General features: G+C 55.9%; 1 protein-coding gene across 12 annotated transcripts in view; it reads left to right on the top strand.

The window, feature by feature from the left end:
* The window catches only part of NFIX (nuclear factor I X), a 105,231-nt gene that overhangs the window by 76,817 nt on the left and 5,957 nt on the right, over positions 1–22,457 (top strand). For 4 of the 12 annotated variants that reach the window (XM_039465840.2, XM_010329459.3, XM_074384554.1 and 1 more), the window contains exons 3-10: positions 1,335–1,397; positions 1,784–1,858; positions 2,269–2,389; positions 3,572–3,708; positions 6,648–6,770; positions 10,794–10,969; positions 17,200–17,347; positions 19,483–19,574. In XM_039465840.2, coding sequence (XP_039321774.1) covers positions 1,335–1,397; positions 1,784–1,858; positions 2,269–2,389; positions 3,572–3,708; positions 6,648–6,770; positions 10,794–10,969; positions 17,200–17,347; positions 19,483–19,574 — 935 coding nt within the window. The remainder of the gene's footprint in view (positions 1–1,334; positions 1,398–1,783; positions 1,859–2,268; positions 2,390–3,571; positions 3,709–6,647; positions 6,771–10,793; positions 10,970–17,199; positions 17,348–19,482; positions 19,575–22,457) is intronic. The other 8 variants (XM_039465843.2, XM_003941716.4, XM_039465841.2 and 5 more) reach the window with 3 other exon arrangements.

Below are 22,457 nucleotides of genomic sequence, written 5' to 3'. Positions count from 1 at the left end.
GGAGGGGAAGTGGGGCCCGAAACAGTCACCCTTTTTTACCCATTACACGAAGGCAGCAGCCTGGAGTGTGGCCAGTGCTTTCAGCCCAAGACGTGGTGAGGCCCTCACACTGGAAGCAGGGGTACCACCTGGGTGGGCTGTACCCTATCTTGCAGCCCCAGCACCCAGCTCTGTTCTGGGATCCCTCATCCCAATCCTTGGGCTGATGTCACCTTTTGGGAATCTCCTTTATGGTGGGGACCAGCAAGTTGAATCAGGGTGGTAGCAAGACTCAGGAGGCAGGAATGATCTGTAAAGTCAGGCAAGGCCCTGGCCAATACCAGGGCACGTTTTTCAGATGCCACCCCCATGTGGTCCCCCTGTGAGCAGCTGATTCTTCACCAAATGCCTGCCTTCTTCCTGCCCCACAACCTGCCTGGCCCCCCTCCACCACCCTCTCGCCAGCTGTCGTGCCCAGGCAGGCATTCTGGAGGTCCCCGTTGTGCCCCTGGCACACAAAGCTTTGAGGACCAGGGGGACGGGGGTGGGGGGCTTTCCCAAGCTCAGCAAAATATTCACACACACACTCCACCCTGCCCCCAGCCCTCTGTGAGCTCCCACTGTACAATGAGCCCTTGTCTCGGGGCTCCCTCTGAGCAGCTGTGGCACCGGGGCATGAGACAGCCCAGACAGGCTGGCACAGAGCGGGCGACAGCGTCAGGGCAAACCTCCCCCCTCTGGGTTGCCAGGCACTGCCTGTGAGCATAAAGGTGAGGTGGGGGAGGCACAGCCAGACAGGAATGGCTTCAATTAACCAAGTAAGGGAAGGGGATGCTCCTTTGGGAGCTGGGGCTGGTGGGGGATGGGGGACCCTTGGATTCATCCCCACTGTCGAGAGAGATGGTCTCTGGCTTCTCTCCTGGGACCCCTCCTTGCTCTTGACTCTTGGCCAGTGCTTCTTGCCCGAGGGTGACTTTACCCCTCAGGGCAGTGGACAATGTCTTAAGACAGTTTGGGTTGTCACAGCTGGGATGCTGCTGTCATCTAGTGGGTGGAGGCCAGGGATGCTGCCTAGATACCCTACAGTGCACAGGATGGTCCCCACTACAGAGAGCAATCCGGCCCAAATGTCAGCAAAGGCTGAGAAACCTGACTGGGCATGAGCCTGTCTTTCATTCCCCGCTTTGGGTCTCCCTGAGCCTCCTGGGGCTGGTTTGGGGAGAGGGTGGAATGAAGGTTTCTGTGGATGGGGTGGGCCTTCCCTGCTCTTGCACCAGGCTGGAGGGGTCGCTGCTTGGCTGGTGCTTATGGGGAACTTTGCTCTTGACACATCCACCCCTTTGTGTCTCCTGCAGAATCCGGACAATCAGACAGTTCAAACCAGCAAGGAGATGCGGACATCAAACCACTGCCCAACGGTCAGTGCCCACCACCTGCCCAACCACCCTTGTCCTCCACGCCTCTCTACTTCCTTCCCCCACCCTGGCTGCCCTGGCTACTATACCATCATTTCTTCCTCACAGGTGGCTATAGGCAGCTGTGCCACTGAGGCTGAGGTGCTTCAGAATGTCACCTCTCATTGAGGGCACTGGCTCAGCTGTCCCTTGACTGAGCTTAGCTTGCTGTCCTGAGGGGACAGGGGCGTACCCAGAGCATGCCCCCTCTTCGGTGTAGACTTGAGGGCCAGCCTGGATCTGGAAATGGGACTTGGGAGGGAGAGTCAGCAGTGGGGAAGGCCTTTGCAAACAGGCAGGCAGCCCCCCTCTGGCCTTGTCTTGACTCACTCATCCTTTCCCCTCTTTAGGGCACTTAAGTTTCCAGGACTGTTTTGTGACTTCCGGGGTCTGGAATGTGACGGAGCTGGTGAGAGTATCACAGAGTAAGTGAGTCCTTCCTTCCAGGCCAGGGATAGGGATTGAAAGTGAGGAGGTGGGACCTCATGGGATGTCCTCCTAATGGGGTCTTAGGGGAGGTGGATGGGGACAGACGGTTTCTGGGACACTATTGGCCCTGTTGGTGCTGGGCTGGGTACAGTAGAGTCTTCCAGAGAGCCCTGTCTCCAGAGTCCATTGCTTTGGAGGAAAAAAAAAAGTCACAACCAAAGTCTCTTCTCCTGTGACCCCTAGCTGGGAGGAGGTTCCTCAGCAGCCCAGACGGCCCACTGTCTCCCGTCTCCTGGCCCCATAGTAAACTCACCCTGGGCTTCTGGGAAACCATTCATGACCATAAAACAGACCCCATCAGGCCTCCCCCAACCTCCAAACCTCATCACCCTCTCATTTTTCCTAGCTCCTGTTGCGACAGCATCAGGGCCCAACTTCTCGCTGGCGGACCTGGAGAGTCCCAGCTACTACAACATCAACCAGGTGACCCTGGGACGGCGGTCCATCACCTCCCCTCCTTCCACCAGGTGAGCCCAGTCGCCCCGCCTTCCCACCTTCTCTCCACTCCCCCCAGGGCCAGGGCTGTCCCAGGTGGCTATAGGCAGCAGTGTCACTGAGGCTGGGGTGCTTCAGAATATCACCTCTCATTGAGGGCACTGGCTCTAACACTTTAGAGTCCACCAGTAGCAGTCACCCACTGAGCTCCTGCTTTGTGCTGTCATGTAGCACCTAGCCCTGGGGATACAAATTCGCATAAGGCATGGCTCTGCCTGGAAGTGGGAGTCTGAGAAAGTCTCTGTCTTGGGGAGGTGACATTTGAGCCCAGACACACAGGGGGCAGGCGGGGGTATGGGGAAAATGTTTCAGGAGAAGAGGGTAGCCTCTGTCCCAGTTCAGGCTGCATAGGCTGGTGGGACCACCCTGCAGAGGGCTTTGGAGGCCAGAAGAAGGCATTCAGACTTTATCCTTGGGTAGTGGGGACCCCTGAGGGGTTTTAAGCAGGGAATGCTGAGGGTGTATGTTCCAGAAAGCTCTCTCCAGCAGCAGTGTGTGTGGGCACGACTGATCGCCAGTTAGGAAGCCATTGGAAGGCTGGAGTGGGGGATGGCCTAGCTGGATAGAGGTGGCATGGAGAGGGAGAGAGATGCTTGGGAGGTGGAGATGTGGGTTCTGGCCAGGGCAAGTCATGATGGGCAGGGTCCACCCTGTCTTTTTTTTTTTTAAACATGGGTGTTTATATTAATTGTGAGATTTTCGGCATTCATTTTGATATTTTTTAAATACTGGACTATATTCTTTATATTGATGACTGAGTTTTGTGTCGTTTTTGTCCCCCTGACATTTTTGTCCCTTCAAGTACCTCATTCACCTCACCCTAGCCCTGGGGGCTGCTGGGAAATCATGGGGGGGTATACAGGAGGCAGCTGAGGGTTTTGCTCACTTCTCTGATGTGAGCAGCTTGGAGGACTGTGGCATCATAGATTGGGAAGGGGCTTAAGGAAGAGGAGCGGGCTTGGAGCTGGTGGCTTGAGGGTCCAGGGCTGATCCTGGGGTTGAGCATGCAGTGAGTGCCCAGAAGTGCTGCTGTTGGCTGGCATCACTCCCCACCCAGAGGGCCATCTGTGCACAGTTGTTTGACCTGGACACTTGATCACTCCCTGGAGCCTTGGCCCATCCTTGGCCCATCTGACCCTTTCTTCCTTCCCCAGCACCACCAAGCGCCCCAAGTCCATCGATGACAGTGAGATGGAGAGCCCCGTCGATGATGTGTTCTATCCTGGGACAGGCCGTTCCCCAGCAGCTGGTAGCAGCCAGTCCAGCGGGTGGCCCAACGATGTGGATGCAGGTATGGGTGCAGGGGTCCTGACCCAGAGCAAGAGCAACCCAGAGCCTTTTTGTCCCCCTCTCAGTTTACCTGGTGAGCCTCCCACCAGTTCCCCCTATGTCGGGAGACATTACCCACCTATTTTCTTGCCTCCTGATCTTCCAGGGAGGGCAGAGCAGGCTGAAAGAAGGGAGTGGAGGCGAGGAAGGGTGCTGTCTAAGTCAGCAGCAGAGCCCATGGTGTGGCAGTGGGAAGCAGAGGGGCTGCCAAGTCTCTGGTGCCCCATGGTAGAGTGGCCGCAGCCCCTCCTGGTATTTCTCTAGAGAGGTTGCCCCACCCTGTGGGCCTCATGTTTTAAAGCAGTTTCTCACCCTAGGCACTAATGACATTTGGGGGCTCATCATTCTGTGTGGTGGGGATTATTCTATGCACGGCAGGAGGTTTAGCAGCATCCCTGGCCTCCACACATGAGATGCCAGCAGCAAAACACCCACCCACAATTTTGATGACCCAAAATACCTCCAGACATTGTCAAATGTCCCCTAGTGAGACAGCATCCTCCCAGATGACAACTACTCAGTGCCCAGCTTTACAGACAGAGACCCGGAGTCTAGTGAAGAATGAGCAGAGTCCTTTTGAGACCAGACAGTGAAGCTAGCAAAAGGGAGAGAATACGGAGGATGCCAGCTCGACTCTTCCCAGTCCCTTCTAGGGATCCTCTTCCTGTTGAGCCCAACCCTCTTCACCTCCATTCTTGACTAAAAGTGCAGATAGATCTGGAGAGGGCTCTGGAAGAGTGTAACACATGCGTGTGTGTGTGTGCATGTGCATGAGCACATGCGTGTGAGGAGGCTGGCTTCAGGAGCCCCCCACTGATGTGCCAGTGGTACAGTCTGTGTGTATCCTCACTGTAGGTGTGGCAGGGCCTGGGAGTGCAGACCCATGAGTGTGGACTGTGCACAGGGCACATCTGCTCTGGACAGGTCTGGGCCCTGGGCTTCATTCTCCTCCTCTAGAAGATGAGGGTCTGACCTGATGGCACTGAGTCTGATGTTTTCCAGATATGCCCCCACTGAGAAGGGCCAAATGGGCAGGCAGAGGCTGGGATGGAGCAAGGTGGGGCTGGGAGGCGCTCCTGCTTTTCTGCTGCCCCAGAATGAATGCAAACTCCGGCAGCTTTTCCTCCTCCTGGGAGGAAAGGAGGGCTTGTATCCAGGCCTTGGGCTGAGGGAGTGGGCCGGAGACCCTCTAGACCACCAGCGGAGGCTGGCCTCTGTGAGACAGCTTCCTTGTGTGATTCTCGCGTCTCTCCCAGGGTATCCTCGTGGCAGGCAGGGACTTGGGCCAGCATGTGCCACATGCTTCCCTGGAGAGCCTTGAGAAGCAGAGAGAGGAGTTGAGAAGGCCCGGGAGATTCTTGGGCTACATCGTGGGTCCCTGGCTAGGGCCTCAGTAGGTGACCCCTTCTGCAAGGACTGCCCATGTTGTGCATAGAGGGCTGTGTCTTTAGCTGGCTCCTGAGGCAAGGGCTCCTGGGCTCCTCTGCCCAGACCTAGTTCCTGAGGAGCCCCCCTCTTCCTGGCTCCTGCTCTCTCCTTTCTTGGCTGTCTGCATTTGTGCCTGCCATTTCTGCATTCTGCTTCTTCCGGCAGTCCTGCCATGCACGGCCCCCCAACATCCTCCTGCAGCACCCCCTGGCTTCCTTTTCCCCTCACCCCCCTGTGTGTTGTTTCCCTAGGCTGCGACAAATCGCCAATTAAGCATCCCAGCTGCAGGACAGGGAACAGCTGGGGAGGCACTGTGCGGCCGTAGGGACAGCTGTGCACAGCTGGTAGGATGCTCCCCCGCCCCACCATGCCAGCTATCAGGTGGCACACAGCTGCCGCCAGATAACACCTCTGCTGGCAGCTGGGAGTTCGCCCTTCCCCCACCCCTTCCCTCTGCAGTTAAGATAGCTCTTATTTCTCTGTTCTGCAGCCCCTCCACCCCTCATCCAAGTTGATGTGATTTGTCCTGGGAGGATGGCAGCTCTAGAGATCTGCCCTGACTCTATCTTATCCCTCCCAGCCTGGGCACAACCTTAAAGCTCAGCCCAAGATGGGAGATGATCTTTCCAGAAGAACCTGGTCCACCAGGGCCCTGCTTTGTCATTTGGATGCCATGGCCACTGGACAGAGATGACTTTCTACAGACAGACCTCAAACAAGGTGTTCTCTGTGCCCTTGTTTCATGCTGAATGCCACCTATACCTCTGGCACCAGGAGCAGGACAGATCCCTGAAATTATCCATCCTATGGTAGTTGAGGTTCTGGGTCCCCTGGCTGGGGGAGTCCTCTACCCTCTGGCTCTGTCTCCAGGGCCCGGCTAAGCCTGAGCAGCCTGAGGACTCTCCAGGTCCTCTGGTCCCTGTCTGTGCTCTCTCATTGGGCATCGTGTCCCTCCTGAGGGTCCATGGCTGTGTGTTCCCTTCCCTAAATGGAGCCCTGGCTTCTTCCCACCAGAACCTCCGGTGGCCTAGGGCACCATGGCATAGACACCAGCCTGTCCTTCCCAAACTCACCCCTTCCCGGCTCTCAAGCTGGTGCCCTAGGGTTCCTGCTGCACTCCTTTCCAGATATGGGTTCTGCATCCCACCTTTCTTTCCATTACCTGCTTGCCAGGGCACAGGTTGGGCCCCTTGCTCACCCCCTGCCTGGTGCACACCACCCATATTACCCAGGGGCCTCGTTTTCCTCTCTGGTCAGAAGTACCCCCTGGCTGGCCTACACACAGGGCCTCGGAACCAGGCCTAGAACGAGGCCTAGGACTGGGCAAGGAGCAGCAGGAGGGAGCACGGAGGTGGAATAAGGGGCGGTGGGGAGGGGCTGAGGAGAGAAGGAGCGAGCTGCTGGCTTCCCGCCTTCCCCGCGCCCACCCCAGCCCAGCTAAACCTGCCCTGTGTTGCTGCTTCCTCCCCCCAGGCCCGGCTTCTCTAAAGAAGTCAGGAAAGCTGGACTTCTGCAGTGCCCTCTCCTCTCAGGGCAGCTCCCCGCGCATGGCTTTCACCCACCACCCGCTGCCTGTGCTTGCTGGAGTCAGACCAGGTGAGAAATGGGGGGCCCTGGAGGGGGGCAGTGGGGGAGGTGGCTGACCATCTAGGGACAGCTGGCCAGGTGAAGGGGCCAGGGCTGACCCTGAGTGACAGCCCCAAGCTCTCTGAGTGGGCCGTGGTGCAGCAGCGGGTAGGCATGGAAGCCAGTCCCTGCTTCACGCAGCACCTCATGGAGGACCAGACTGGGCCTCTGGGCTGCCCACCTAGCTCCTGAATACCCTCCCACTTCTTCTCACTCCTTGTGTGTGTGGGTGCTGGGTACAACGCAGGCCAGTCCCGAGGCCTCCCCACCTCTGGCCCAGTTCTCCTTTTGTCCTGCCAGCTGTGGGCGGGAAGGCACAGTCTTCTCCCCTGCCCTCCTGTTGGCTCCTCTCTCCCAGCTCCTGCCTGAGCCTAGGCTCTGGTTGTTTCCCGGCATGCTCCCAGGTTGGTGTGGGGCCTGGATGGAGAAGAGCACTCCTAAGGAGCCCAGGCTCCTACATTGTGTCCTGGGGGAAGTAGCTCCCTTGTCTGGGCCTCCCTGCCCCTTTCTGGAAAGGAAGGTCTGGGCCTAGGGGACAGGTGGTGCCCGGACTCCTCTCCAGGAAAAGGAACTGGCCCACCACTGTGGGGGCTGCTGTCTGATTTCAGTGTCTCCAGCTGAGAAGGTGCTTGGGATAAGAACACCTAGATCAGGCGTCCCCAAACTTTTTACACAGGGGGCCAGTTCACTGTCCCTCAGACCATTGGAGGGCCGCCACATACTGTGCTCCTCTCACTGACCACCCATGAAAGAGGTGCCCCTTCCTGAAGTGCGGCGGGGGGCCGATAAATGGCCTCAGGGGGCCGCATGTGGCCCGCGGGCCGTAGTTAGGGGACGCCTGACCTAGATCGTCCTGAGGAGATGGGATCAGGCAGGAGGTTGTGGGAGCTGAGACCTCAGCCCTGTCACTCCTTTACTTTCTTCTTCCCTCTCTGGGCACCCACCGGGCAGCAAGAGGCCTGGACTTTTTCTGGACATGGCCCTATGTCCGCCCGCCATCTCCTGGGCTCATATGTAGGACACAGAAAACGAGGAGGTTTACCTCCTGGCTTCCTCCTTGGGGCCTCCTGGCTGAGAGCCCAGAGGCAGCCAGTGCTGGGGCAGGGTGTGGTGGCTGCAAGGTGGGGGTGGGGAGCCCAGGCCCTCTGCACAGGCAGCAGGAGGGCGCAGGCCTGGCTCCTCCAGCTCCAACTCAGCTTTTATGAACTCCAGAGAGAAGCCAAGTTTCCTCAGCCCCCTAATGAAACCGAGAGCAAGAGTGAGCTGATTGGAAACAGACAGGAGGGGGAAGAGCTGGGGCCTACTCTGGGTTTGGAATTGCGTGTGTGAGGACACGTGTGTGAGAGTGATGGAGGCGAGCACATAAGAACACCGCCTAGGTGGCAGTGGCTGGGTGCACACCAGCTCTCGCTCTGGAGATGTTTGTGCATATGTCAGATGGCCATCCTGAGCAGATGCTGGCTGTGTCTTCATCAAGAACCCCAGGGAACCCTCTGCCTCCTCTTGTCTCCCAGTCTCCTATCAGGGCCTGGATTAGGGCAGGGCTAGTGAGGCACGCAATTCAGATGCAGAATGTCAGCAAGTATCAAAAACTCAGTCATCAAGATAAATAATATTTTTATGGAATATGTTTTTTAAATCCAAACTTTTGCAAAAAAAAAAAAAAAAGGGTATGATGAGTAAATATCATTTTTTTTTTTTTTTTTTTTTTGAGACAGAGTCTCACTCTGTCACCCAGGCTGGGTGCAATTTTTGTTCACTGCAACCTTCGCCTCCCGAGTTCAAGTGATTCTGCTGCCTCAGCCTCCCGAGTAGCTGGGACTATAGGCACACACCACCACACCCGGCTAATTTTTGTGTTTTTAGTAGAGACAAGGTTTTACCATGTTGGCCAGAATGGTCTTAATCTCTTGACCTTGTGATCCGCCCACCTAAGCCTCCCAAAGTGCTGGGATTACAGGCATGAGCCACCGCACCCAGCCCCTTTTTTTTTTTTTGGAGACTGAGTCTTGCTCTTTTGCCAGGTGCCAGGCTGGAGTACAGTGGCGAGATCTTGGCTCACTGCAGCCTCCATCTCCCGGGTTTAAGCAATTCTCCTGCCTCAGCCTCCTGAGTAGCTGGACTACAGGTGTGTGACACCAGCCCAGCTAATTTTTTTATTTAGTAGAGACGCGATTTCACTATGTTGCCCAGGAGGATGGTCTCAATCTCTTGACCTCCTGATCTGCCCGCCTTGGCCTCCCAAAGTGCTGGGATTACAGGCGTGAGCTACCGCGCCTGGTCTTTTTTTTCTTTTCTTTTCTTTTTTTTGAGATGGAGTTTTGCTCTTGTTACCCAGGCTGGCGTGCAATGGCGCGATCTCAGCTCACTGCAACCTCCACCTCCTGGGTTCAGGCAATTCTCCTGCCTCAGCCTCCTGAGTAGCTGGGATTACAGGCATGCGCCACCATGCCCAGCTAATTTTTTGTATTTTTAGTAGAGACAGGGTTTCACCGTGTTGACCAGGATGGTCTCAATCTCTTGACCTTGTGATCCACCCGCCTTGGCCGCCCAAAGTGCTGGGATTACAGGCGTGAGCCACCGTGCCCGGCCCTTTTTTTTTCTTTAGAGAGTTTCCTGCTCTATCATTTAGGCTGAATGCAGTGGTATGATCATAGCTCACTGTAGCCTAGAACTCCCAGGCTCAAGTGATCCCTCCTGTGTGTTATCCTGGCTAATTATTTTAAATGTTTGTTGTAAAGACGGGGTCTTGCTATGTTTCCCAGGCTGGCCTCCAACTCTTGGATCAAGTGATCCTCCCACCTTAGCCTCCCAAAGCACTGGGATTACGGGCACAAGCCACAGTACCCGGTTATGTCTTTGTTTAAAATTGTTTCAAATGCTGAGGCTGGGCACAGTGGCTCATGCTTGTAATCCCTGTGCTTCAGGAGGTCAAGACAGGAAGACTGATTGAGGCCAGGAGTTCAAGGCAGCAGTGAGCAGTGATCATGCCATTGCACTCCAGCCTGGGTGACAGGGCAAGATCTCGTCTTTTTAAAAGAAATTTTTAGGCTGGGGGCAGTGGCTCACGCCTCTCATTCCAGCACTTTGGGAGGCCACGGCAGGCGGATCACTTGAGCCCAGGAGTTTGAGATCAGCCCAGGCAATATGGCAAAATCTCATCTCTAGAAAAAAAATACAAAACTCAGCCAGGCATGGTGGCATGCACCTGTAGTGCCAGCTACTTGGGGAGCTGAGGCAGGAGGATCATGTGAGACCAGGAGGATCACTTGCAGTGATTCGTGTTTGTGCCGTTGTATTCCAGCCTGGATAACAGAGTGAGACCCTGTCTCAAATAATAATAAATAAAATTTTTTAAATTCTAATAAAATGAAGACAAGATCCTACCCTGCCTCATCTGCCTCATTCTTTTTTTTTTTTTTTTTTTTTTTGAGACGGAGTTTCGCTCTTGTTACCCAGGCTGGAGTGCAATGGCGCGATCTCGGCTCACCGCAACCTCCGCCTCCTGGGTTCAGGCAATTCTCCTGCCTCAGCCTCCTGAGTAGCTGGGATTACAGGCACGCGCCACCATGCCCAGCTAATTTTTTGTATTTTTAGTAGAGACGGGGTTTCACCATGTTGACCAGGTTGGTCTCGATCTCTCGACCTTGTGATCCACCCGCCTCGGCCTCCCAAAGTGCTGGGATTACAGGCTTGAGCCACCGCGCCCGGCCTCAGCCTCATTCTTATCTCCCAGTGTGATCAGACTTTATTTACAAAAACAAATGGCTGGCCTTTGGACCCGTTTGCCAATTTGATTATTATTTTTTATACTGCATTAAAACATCATGGATCCTGATGACTGACTTTTTTTTTTTGTTGCCTTAACTTTTGGCTGCCTCGCCTGCTCAGGACCCTCAGCCCTCTCACTGGCAGCTCCCCTCCTCTCTTGTCCCTCCCACTGGCTGCCTCGTTGGCCCTGACGTCCTTTTTTCCCTGCCCACATGCATGCAGGGAGTCCCCGGGCCACAGCGTCAGCCCTGCACTTCCCCTCCACGTCTATCATCCAGCAGTCGAGCCCGTATTTCACGCACCCAACCATCCGCTACCACCACCATCACGGGCAGGACTCACTGAAGGAGTTTGTGCAGTTTGTGTGCTCGGATGGCTCGGGCCAGGCCACCGGACAGGTGAGTCCAGAGGGCCCCAGGAGCCCATCTACAGCCTCATCTCCACGTCTGTCTGTCTGTCTCAGGGCTCACAGCGAGAAGGCTGGAAAGCCAGAAGCCCAGCTAGGGCTGGAGCAGCAGGGAGCCACTAGTACCAAACACCTTGATTTTCTGGGTCTGGGGGCGGGGGTCTGTGTATTATGCCAGGGCCTGTCTATCATGGTCCAGAGAGGTGGGGGCAGCATCTGGGCCCCCTTGCTCGGGCTCCTTGCCCTTCTCATGGTCCTTGTTCCCCCAGCAGGAGTGAACTCATCATGAGCCAACCTGGGCCTGGGCCCAAGCTTCCCAGCGCTCCTCTTAAACCTCGGGGCTGCAAGGATTTGCTAGATCGTAGACCAGGGTTTCCCAATCTCAGCACTGTTGAAATTTGGGGCTGTTTATTCACTATTGTGTGAGACCATCCTGTGCACTGTAGGGTGTTGAGCAATATCTCTGGCTTCCACCTGCTAGATACCAGGAGCACCTCCTTCTCCCCAGTCTTGATAGTAAAGAATGTCTTCAGATTTCAGTGTGCCCAGGAGGGCAAGACCATCCCTGGTGAGGAGCACTATGTTAAGGGAAAGCTCTGATCCACAGAGCTGCCACGGAGACTCCTATTGGCAGGACTTTTTAACAAAGGAGTCTCAGGACGGTCCGGTTCTAGAGTGAAACCCTGCTGCTCCTTAGCCCTTGGAAACACACTGCTTCCCTGCTGGAGCTCTTCTCTATCACAGAGGAGCAGAAACTCGGGGTTGCTCAACAAAAGAATTTTCCCAGGAGGTATTGGGCCAGAGATGACTCTTCAGTGGAACAGTGGTCCCTGGCTGGAACGTGGAGGTTTCTAGACCTCTGGGAAAAGTCTGAAGCCTCAGCAGCATGCTGTGCTAGGAGAAGCCTCAGCTCCTCTGCAGCTGGCCCTCCCAGCCTGAAAGCCTGCTGTGAGAGGTCAGGCAGGGAGGATGCTGAAAGGGCTGTGGTGGGAAAAGGCATCCTGGAAGCCCACACCAGAGGCTGCCTGCTGCCACCAGCCCCGTGCTGCCTTGGTGTGCTCTGGCAGAGTGAGCATTTGCTAAGTGCTGGTGTATTGATTTGTGGTGGGGTCGTGGCTCTGCCTCCTCGCTCTGTCCATAAAGGAAGCCAGTTTCTTCCTTCCCTCCTGCTCCCCTCCTGTTGCTTTCCTCTGTCTCCTTTCTCCCTTTGCCCTGCAAAGGTTTCTGTTGGCTGACTCTTAGTATTCTCGTAGCTTTACCCACCTCTCTGGACAAGCTCTGTCCACTTTTAGGGTCATGGAGGGGAGAGCAGATCTCTGACAGCTGCTGTGTTTCCTTCAGAGATGACAGCAGAGTTCATGGGGAGCTACCAGTCTATGCCCATCCCCCAAGGGGCCTGGGGTCTGGGATATGGGGCAGAGAGGTCTGGAACATTACCTTGGCTGCTTTCTCAACTACTAAGGCAGCTGGGATTTTGAGTCAAATTGAGGCTGGCCTAGAGACCAGGTTACCCCAAGGAGACAAACCTAACCACAGAACCCTTGAGAAAGTGGGTCGTTTAGTCCCCTGGCCATTCTGAGCCTCTGATCCTGCGGGCTGGGTCCTGAACCTCTCCCTTGATATTTAACTGTTGAAGATTGAGGACTCTGACATAGAGCCATAGTTTTTTTGTTTTGTTTTGTTTTTTTTTTCAAAGAGGACTCATTTTGCCTAGAAGCTTCTCTTCTTGAGGCAGGCAGTTACTCCAAGCAGACCATGGACAAAACAGTGGAGACAGGAACTGCAAACAGGGACTTTGATTAAGCAGGGAGCGTGGCCCAGCTAGGGAGCAACCTCTCTCAGTTTCCTTGTGTGGCTGGTCATACTGAAGAGAGGGAGAGGGGGCCAATGGGGAGCCTGCTTGATGGGGACCCACCCCCAGCTTCTGGAAGGAGCCTAGAGACAGTGCTGTGCTACGCAAGAGGCTGATGCACAGCTGCAGAGAGTCAGGGGGCCGGGCTCTGCCACTGATCAGGTAGGCAGGGAGTGGCAGTGCCCAGCTGTGCTTGTACTACAACCACCATTAAGCAGTGCTTCTCAGACTTGGCATGCGCGAGAGTCACCTAGAGCTCTGGCTAATGCACAGATGGCTATGCCTCACCCCCAGATCATCTGATTCAGCAGGTCTGGGGTGTGGCCTGAGAACTAGGATTTTTCCCAACTTCCTAGGTGATGCTGATGCTGTTTTTAACCTCCTTGAAAATCTGAAGTCACAGATCAGTTTTGCAGGAAAATATCTACGTAGAATAATTTTAGGCCGGGCAGAAGTGGCTCACGCCTATAATCTAGCACTTCGGGAGGCCAAGGCAGGTGGGTTGCCTGAGCTCAGGAGTTTGAGACCAGCCTGGGCAACACGGTGAAACCCCATCTCTACTAAAATACAAAAAATTGGCCGGGCGCGGTGGCTCAAGCCTGTAATCCCAGCACTTTGGGAGGCCGAGGCGGGTGGATCACAAGGTCAAGAGATCGAGACCAACCTTGGTCAACAAGGTGAAACCCCGTCTCTACTAAAAATACAAAAAATTAGCTGGGCATGGTGGTGCATGCCTGTAATCCCAGCTACTCAGGAGGCTGAGACAGGAGAATTGCCTGAACCCAGGAGGCGGAGGTTGCGGTGAGCCGAGATCGTGCCGTTGCACTCCAGGCTGGGTAACAAGAGCGAAACTCCGTCTAAAAAAAAAAAAAAAAAAAAAAAATTAGCTGGATATGGCTGTACGCACCTGTAGTCCCAGCTACTTGGGAGGCTGAGGCAGAAGACTCGCTTGAACCCGGGAGGCGGAGGTTGCATTGAGCCAGTATCGTACCACTTGTACTCCAGTCTGGGCAATGGAGTGAGACTCCGTCTCCAAAAAAAAAGAATTTTTATGGCACATCTATAGCCCGGCCTTGGACCCTAGAGTAGTAACAGCCAAGGCCAAATGGAGATACTATGTGGAGGAGATGCAGAGGATGCCTGGTTAGCTGTGTTTTAGGGAGAAGGAAGAGACTGCCAAGTGAATGCGATGAAGTCACAGGGCCCATTGGGAGAGCGTGAGTCTGGGAGGCAGGATGCCTGGTCCTGGCTCAACCTTGACTACCAATGTCAGAACAGCCGGGCGTGTGTCTTCATCTCTAGATGAAAGTGAGGAACTATACCAGTTTCTAGGCTTCTAGCTCCTAACTCGAGATTTTAAGGCACTACACAGTCACAAGACCTTGAGGTTTTTAAAACTTCAACTGTACCCCAATCAGAGCTGAGATATGCCAGCCTGGTTGGAAGCTACTCCTAGAAACTGAATGTTGTAAATCAGCAGGTTTCAATGTCTGGCCATATCGGGCAGGGATTAGCATTATTGGGTGGTATTAGCGATTTAGATAATCCTGGGGGAGATGGGCTCTGAAACTGGAGGAAGGCAGAGGCTGCCCTATGGTTGCTTGGAAGGCCTCCATGTCCTAGCCCCCTGGGAGCCTGAGCTCAGGACCCCTGGAGAGGAGGAGTGAGGCTGTGATCGTAGACGATCCCACTTCCTCCTTCTAGGCAGGCATAGAGATGTGGGGAGGCATTGCATCATCTTTGTCTGCAGAGTTGCAAACCCCTGTGCTCTGACCTGCACTTTTACCTGGAACTAAGGGTCCTTTTCCAAAACAACACTCACACAAAAGTTTTCAGCCCAGGACACAGCCACTGCTTGCTTTTGTCCGGGACCACTGAGAGTTGTCACCCTCAGAGTGGGCAGGAATGGGTCAAAGGAACCATTTAGAGCAGGCGTCCCCAAACTTTTTACACAGGGGGCCAGTTCACTGTTGCTCAGACCATTGGAGGGCCGCCACATACTGTGCTCCTCTCATTGACCACCAGTGAAAGAGGTGCCCCTTCCTGAAGTGCGGCGGGAGGGGGGGCGGATAAATGGCCTCAGGGGGCCACATGCGGCCTCCGGGCTGTAGTTTGGGGATACCTGATTTAGAGGGACAATGTGTCAGACCTAGATACTGGTCATAGCAGTAAAGAACGGTGGGCAGAGAAGCCAGAGTTCAGAAGGGTGCAGCTGCACAGGCCAGCCTGGGCTTCTGTGACTTTAAAATGCAGCAGAAGGGACAAGTCAATCCCATGTGCTCAGTGGTACTTGAGTGCTCCATGCTTCTGCCATCTCGTTGGGGGAGCCAGCAGGGATGGGGGGTGGCCTGTTTTGAAGGCTCCAGTGAGACCAAGAATGTTCTGGAGGAACAGGGCAGAGAAAGATAGGTTGTGATTCAGAGAGGAACGCACAGAGGGAACGGCATTTTTTGAGCAGGCCTTGAAGGGTGTGGGACATAGTCTTTCAGACAGAGAGCTCTGCAGTGAGCCAGCATGCAGTCCTGCCTACTCAGCCTGTATTCTGGAAACCCCAGTCAGTTTGGAATGGGAAGCGCAGAAGGGGTGGTAGGGGAGGACCAGTAGAGGCATCCCCGCATGGGGGCCTTGAATGGCCAACGGAGGAGATTGGACTTCATGTTGGGTGTAGTTGGGGAAGGTTTCGGAGACTGGAGAAACCTGAGCTGATGTGGATTTGGGGGAGAGGACTGATGAGCCTGCTGGAAAGAATCCTAGCATCCCTGGAGTCAGACAGACATGAGACATGGCTGTGAATTCCAGGCCTGACCAGTTGCAGCTGGGTGACTTAGGATAACCCATTTAATGGCCCAAAGCCTCAGTTTCCTCAGTTGTGAAACAGAATAGAGCTTCCTTTGTGGCAAGGCTTCCCAGGGCAGCCCTGTTAATGCTTGGACTGATGGTCCTTTGTTGAGGGGCCTGTCTTGTGCACCGCAGGATGTTGAGCAGCATCGTGGCCTCCACCCAGCCCTTCTAGCCCCTCTGTTGTGACAACCAAAAATGTCTCCAGACATTGCCAGTGTCTCCTCGAGGGGGGCAGAATCACCCCTAGGTGAGAACTGATGCCTTCTGGGGTGGGTCGGTGGTTACACAAAAGAACTAAAGCACCTGATCCAGGGCTGGAAATGGAGGGTCCTGAGCTGATGAGCACAGTCTCAGCACAGGGGAGCCCCCCCCCCACCAGCTCATTGTTGTCCAGCTGAAATCAATGAGGACAGAATGAGGCACTGGCTGGGGACATCAAGGGGATGGGCTCCTTGGGGCTTGCTCACCAACAGGAGGAGGAGCACACAGGATCCTCTCTGGGTATTGCATCTGGATGCCCGGAAGGGCAGAACTCTGTTCCATAGGAAAGGTGCCAGTTTAGGATGAAGAACGCAAGCCAGGCCTTCCTGAGCTTATGCTGCAGTGGTCGCCAGGGTCCTGTTGGGAGCAGCAGGAGGTGTGTGACCACACCTCCAGGGAGGTCCCTCCAAGGAACTACCTGGGAGAGGCGGGGGCGCCTCTGTCTGTCCTTTGGCACCTACATGCCCTGAAGTCAAAAGGCCATGCATGGTCCTAGAGGAGAAAGTCCAAGTTAGAAGCAAATGAGGGCATAAAGAACAAGGAATGCCTCCTGGTGGCTGAGAATCCATGGTGGCTGAGGGTCTGTCATACAGGGAAGTCCTCCTGAAGAACCTTACAGCCACTGGACCTGGCAATGACGGATTTTCTTCCCTGGCCGTTCTTGAGAGAACAACAGATCAGCACCCTACTGCCCACAGGCAGTGAGCACCCAGGCTTCTGAGGCTGAGGGCAAGCTCCCCAACTTCTGGTGCCCTCCTGAGGACGTGTTGCGGGTGGGTTCTGGCAGGCCTGCTGTCCTTGGTTGAGGGAACCAGCTCAGCCCAATGGCCCTCAGAGGGAGGCAGGTGTGTGCTTTGTGGGGGCCAGGGGAGCAGCACAATCGCGCTCATCTTTCCTGCGGTAGGAGACAGTCTACAGGAGCACGAGAGTTCTAGGTGTAGCTGCACGTAGTTGCCAAGTGGCACATTTTGGTACCTAAAACGTTTTCCCTGAGAAGTAACAAACCACCCGTCGAATACCCCTCCCTCCCTCCCACAACTTCAAAAGATGACCAAAAAAAAAAAAAAAAAAAAAAAAAGAGAAACACCTGAGAGACCAAATAGAGGCCTTACACCCTCACCCATCCCGTGCCCTGGAGGAGAGGACCCAATCCTGCATCTTCCACTGGGAGCGCCCGCTCTCAGGAGCGAGCTGGCGCGGCCGCGCAGGGGAGCATGTGTCTGTGTGTGATGTGCCTTCATGCGTCACTCTATTTATGTTGTTCGCAGCCCAACGGTAGCGGCCAGGGCAAAGTCCCGGGGTCATTTTTGCTACCGCCGCCGCCTCCAGTGGCCAGACCTGTGCCCCTTCCTATGCCTGATTCCAAATCCACCAGCACTGCCCCAGACGGCGCCGCCTTGACTCCTCCATCACCTTGTAAGTGGACGATGAAACCGAAACCACAACGCCCAGCGTCCCCGGCCCGTCCAAACAGTCTCCACTGCAAAAAGAAAAGCCCTCCCCTTCCCACCACCAAAGCCCCCCAACCCAGAGCACCACGGACAAGAGCAGATCCGAGCCCCCCAACCACAGCCTCCCTCCCGGGCCTCAGTCGCACCAGCCAGCACCCCACGAGCCCCCCGCCCGCTGCTCCCAGCCGGGGCCCCTGGCCCAGGCCCCTCTGGGGGGCGGGAGGGAGAGCACAGCGGGGCCACGCAGGCTAGAGGTGCTGGCGGGGGTGGGAGGGGGCGGGGAGGCACAGCCATGCCATCTTCATGCCTGATTGCTGTTTTTTTCTTTTTTTGTTTTTTGTTTTTGTTTTTTAATTTTTTTTGTTGTTTCGTTGTTCCCCCCACACCAAGAAAATCAAATGTAACCACAAGGCGACGCCACCACCATCCCCTTTTTGCCTTGCCCCTCACCTCCATCCCCGGGCCCTTGGGCCTCAAAGATGCAGCAGGCCAGCCCTTGACCCCTTTCCCCTCAGTCTCACATTTGGTTTCTCGTTGTTCCTCTTTTTTTTTCCCCCCTCCCATCCCTCTCCCCTCCCTTCTCCTCAATTCCTTTCCCAGGTTAGATGTTCCAAGGACGAGGGAGGGCTGTGGGCTTTGGCTTACTTCATCTCTCTCTGTCTCTTTTCTTTTCTTTTCTTTTCTTTTTTCCTTTTAAACCAATGACAAATTTTGTCAAAGGGAAAAGAAGAAAAATCAGTCGAGAGGTCCCAGGTAGACCCGGCGTGAAGGACAGGAGGAGGGGCGGGTGCTGTCTGTGGGCTGGGGTGGGCAGCTTGCGGGGCGGGCAGGCCACAGGCCAGGGCAGTTTGGTGGCGCCGGGAAGGGTGGCCCATCTCACACTACTCTCCGCTCGCTCTGTCTCTTCTTTCTTGTGGTTTGAGTTCTTTTCCCCTCTCCATCCTCTTCATGCCATCTTCCCATCTGCATCCGCCATAAGACATGAAGTCACAGCCATTGGAGGTGGGCAGGGTGGGGGATGGGAGCTGGGCTACAGGGTTTGGGGGCACTTCTGAAGAGAGGTGGGCAGAATCTGGTGAGCACGGAGTCCCTGGGTGTGTCTGGTGCAGGGCAGTGGTGGGCCTCCCAGGTAACCTGTGATACTCCTTGCCTCCTCTGGGGGCATCTTCCCTCCTGGGGGTACAGGGCCTGTTCCCTCCAGCAGGGATCTAGCTGGACAACCTGAGAGGAACTCAGGGCTGTTGGGATCATTTGTCTTCAGGCCCCAGGATGGCTGCCCCCAGGCATCTGAGCTCTGGGGCTCTGCCAGGCCCTCCAGCCTCCTCCCCCTCTGTTGCCTTGGTCCTGGAACCACAGGCCTGTTGGACCTGGTGCATCAGTCAGAGGAGGGAATGCCATGGGCCTGGGCCTTGCCACCCTTAAGCCCAAGCCAGGCAGCCAGCTCCTAGGCCCCTCTCTGACCCTGCCCTAGCCAGCTCCACCCTCTGTTGGACACCCTTTGGGTTCCCCAAGCCCTCCTGCCCAGGGTGGTAAGAGGTGTAGCATCTAACTAGGCTACCCAGGTTGGAAAGGTAGTCTGGCTGGGAAGGCCTTCCCGAAGCATGGTGGGGCCTGCTTCCAAAGCTTCCACCCTCCCGTGGCCCTGTCTCTTCAGTACCTGAGAGAAACCAGAGGGAAAGCAGGGGTACCCACTGAGGATGCTTGGGAACCAGGGCTATCCACAGCCCTGCCCAGTGCCTCACTAGGGGGCGGAACCGGGTCCAAGAGACTTTTGTCTTAGCCTCCAGTGCCCCTCCCTCACCCCAGCCATGAAAAAGGATGCCTGGCTGAGACTGTGGCTTCGGAGTGGGGGTGTGTCGGGGGTGTAGCTTGTGTTCCTGGTCATTGAGAGGATGAGGGTGTCCCTCTGTAGTGGGGGGCAGGCTCAGAGCCTGGCCTCCAGCTCGGATGCCCCTCTGGCCCATCCTTCCCACTGCCAGCCTAAATCCGGGCAGCATGGTCTAACTCAGTCTCTCCCTCTCTCAGCAGCCCCGAGGGGCAGTGCCTAGGTTGGCCCCAAGGCCTGACAGGGTCTCTCCCTCTCTCCCCTGCTCCCCACAGCATTCGCAACGACAGGCGCCTCCTCTGCCAACCGGTTTGTCAGCATCGGACCCCGGGACGGCAACTTTCTGAACATCCCACAGCAGTCTCAGGTAGGAAACCCTGCCCACCACCTGGAGGCAGGGACCAAGGGAGCAGGTAGGGTTGGGGGCATCTTGGTGTTAGGGAAGAGCCTGGATTCTTTGGGGCTAACAGGGAGAGAGGTCTAAGGCGGGGCTGGAGGGCCCAGGCTTTTGCACGCCCAGCTGAGCCTGCCTCCCCAGGCAGCCCCCAGGCTCCCTGGCTAATCAGCTAATTGGATAATTAGCTCTGACAGCCCTGGCCCTGAGGAAGGCAGCCAAGGACCCAAGGCTAGAGGCCCTCTGGGCCAGGCTTGGTGGAAGCAAAGATGGAAGCCTGAGGCCCATTAGGAGGAGAATAGTCTGCCTCATTGCTTTCACCCGCCCAGGCTGGAAGCCCTGGCCCCCAGCCCTCCCCTTTCCCCTGGCTTTGGGTGGGCTGGGTGATGGGTGGAGGAGGGACAGAGGGCCTGGTGGGCTGTGTGCCCAGAGACTGGCACACTGAGGGCAGGGCAGGCCACCGCCCTAGAGGCTCCTCCCCCAGGTCTCCAGGAGTCCTGTCAGGGAGAAGGCCAGCATGCTGGAAAACCCATGCCTGCTCCCATCCCCTGCTGAAACCACCCTCAGTTTTCACAAGGAGACAAGTCCCTGTCACGAGCAGGAGATAAGACAACTCTTAGCCCTCCAGATGAAGATCCCAGAGCCCAGTGCCTACAGAGCCCAGTGCCCTTGGGGGGCCAGGGAAGACCCATCTCAGGAGGAGGGCAGAGGTAGCTTTAGGGGGGTTTGCGCATTTTACAAAAACACCTCCTTGGAGGTGTCCTCAGCCCTGGGAAATCCACCTCTGTCAAGAGCCCCTGGGGCCACCTCTCATCTCCTGCTCGGCCTCTGCTCTGGGGCCTGAGTCCAGAGAAAGTTGGTGGATGGAAGTTTTGTGTGTAATTTGAGGTTTGTTTTTTTTTTTTTTCTTTTCCTTTCCTTCCCTCAAAAAAAAAAAAAAAAAAAAAAGCCAAAAAACTTTGTCAAACTTCAGAGCTCCCTAGTGGCAAGGAAGGGAGGGGAAGAGAACTTCAACCCCCTCCAGCTTCCCACCCCCTTTCCCCAGAGTCACGTCTGACCCGTCTGGTTTCCAGGAGCAACCAGACATGATGTAACACCCAGATGAACTTGAACTTGGGGGTGTTGAGAAGAAAAACAATGGCTCCGAGCAGGGGCTGGAGCCAGCCCCCTCTGCTCTGTGCCAGGGAGGCCGAGAGAGCCCTGCTGGCAGAGGCGGGAGGGGGTGCCAGAGGAAGAGACAGCAGGCGGGCCTCCCCTCCCAGCTCTGGGCTGGCACCAGGCAGCAGGACTCCATTGCTCCCTCCCTCTTGCTGCCTGCTTGGGCTGCTCGAAGCTCTGCAGTCCTGCGCTCCGGGGACCACTGCCACAGCCCTCTCTACTCACCCTGTTTCTGCTGCCTCCTTTACTTTCTTTGCTCACTTTGCTGGGACGTTTGAGGGCCAAGTCAGAGTTTGAGGCAAGTTTGGGAAAGTTCTTCTCCCCTCAAGTTCCCTGTCTTGGGCTTCAGGAGGTAGGAGGAAGGCGTCCCAGTGGGGGTTCAGGGTTCAGGGCCTCTGAGCAGGCAGGTGTGTCTGGGAGTGGTGGGGGGGAGCTGGAGCTGGACAAGCGGAGCTGGAGCCCTTGGGCCTGGGGGCAGGCAGGAGGCTGCTGTGGGCGCAGGGGGTACAGCCGGGGGTGGTTTCCACAGTAACCAGTGACTTTAGCTGATCTCTGGAGCACCAGATGGAGAGAGAACAATAGAATGAGGGAAGAAAAGAGAATTTTAGCAATTTTGTCATTCCCTGGGCAGCGCTTTTTACTTAGTTTTAATCAATTTTGGACCTGGCTCAGGAAGTAGGGAGGGGGGAGCAGAGAAAGCCGCTCTGTGCTTGGCAGCAGTTCCCTCATTCCTGGGACCTGTGGGGAGGCTCCGGGGAGCCCCCTTGGGGCAGCCTTTGTCTCTAACTCCAGGCCTGGAACCAGAGTCTTCCTCCCCTGAGGCGGACCCCCCGAGTCTAAGCATTGGCAGTTGTGGGGCTCTGGCATGGTCTGCCAGGGGCAGATAGGGCAGGTGGGGCCCTCCCTGCCCCAGTTGTCCACGGGCCTCATTTGCCTGGTGGGGAGAGGGGTGGGATCACCACCAGAGTCAGCTTCCCTTCAACCTCGGGGCAATGGCACAGGGTTCCTGTATAGTCTCCCCTCGGGAAGGGGGTCCCAGGGAGCAGGCCTGAGCCTGCAGCGGGTAGGGTGTCATCCAACCCAGGCAGTTCCCGCCCCCAGGTCTGGGCCAGAAGCCCGGGGGCTAGCTGCCGACCACTTCTCCCGCACTTACTCTGGGGATACCGCAGGGCTGGGTTTCCGCCTCAGCCTCGCCAGGCCCCAGTGAGCCTCTGTTTGGCCTGTAGTCAACTGACAACGGGTTGGATTTGGGGCAGATGCTTGAGGAGCCCCACTGCGGGAGGGCAGGTCTCTGTGTGTGTACTGACCAGCACATGCAGGAAGTTCAGCATCTCTGCCTGCCCAGCAGTGCCTGATTATTGTGGCAATCCCAAACCTCCACATTTCCAGATGCTCTTGATCTGCACCGTCCATTGTGGTAGCCATGGGCCACGTTTGGCTGTTTATATTTAAATTAACTTATTAACTAAAGAAAAAATTAGTTCCTCAGTTACAGTAGCTACATTTCAAGTGCTTAGAAACCACTTGTGGCTAGTGGCTACTGCCCTGGGCAGGGTAGACAGAGAACATTTCCATTGTCACAGAAAGTGCTAGATGATCTCTAAGGCCCTTTCTAAAACTCGGTGTCCCCATCCTCAGTCCCAAACCAGAGCCTGAGAGCAGGTGTGGCCTGCAGGCAGAATGTTTGACCAAAGCAAT

Source organism: Saimiri boliviensis, chromosome 14 (assembly GCF_048565385.1).
Source record: "Saimiri boliviensis isolate mSaiBol1 chromosome 14, mSaiBol1.pri, whole genome shotgun sequence".
NCBI lineage: Eukaryota > Metazoa > Chordata > Mammalia > Primates > Cebidae > Saimiri > Saimiri boliviensis.
The sequence above is the reverse complement of the archived record's forward strand: the minus strand, read 5'-3'. Positions and strand labels throughout refer to the sequence as shown.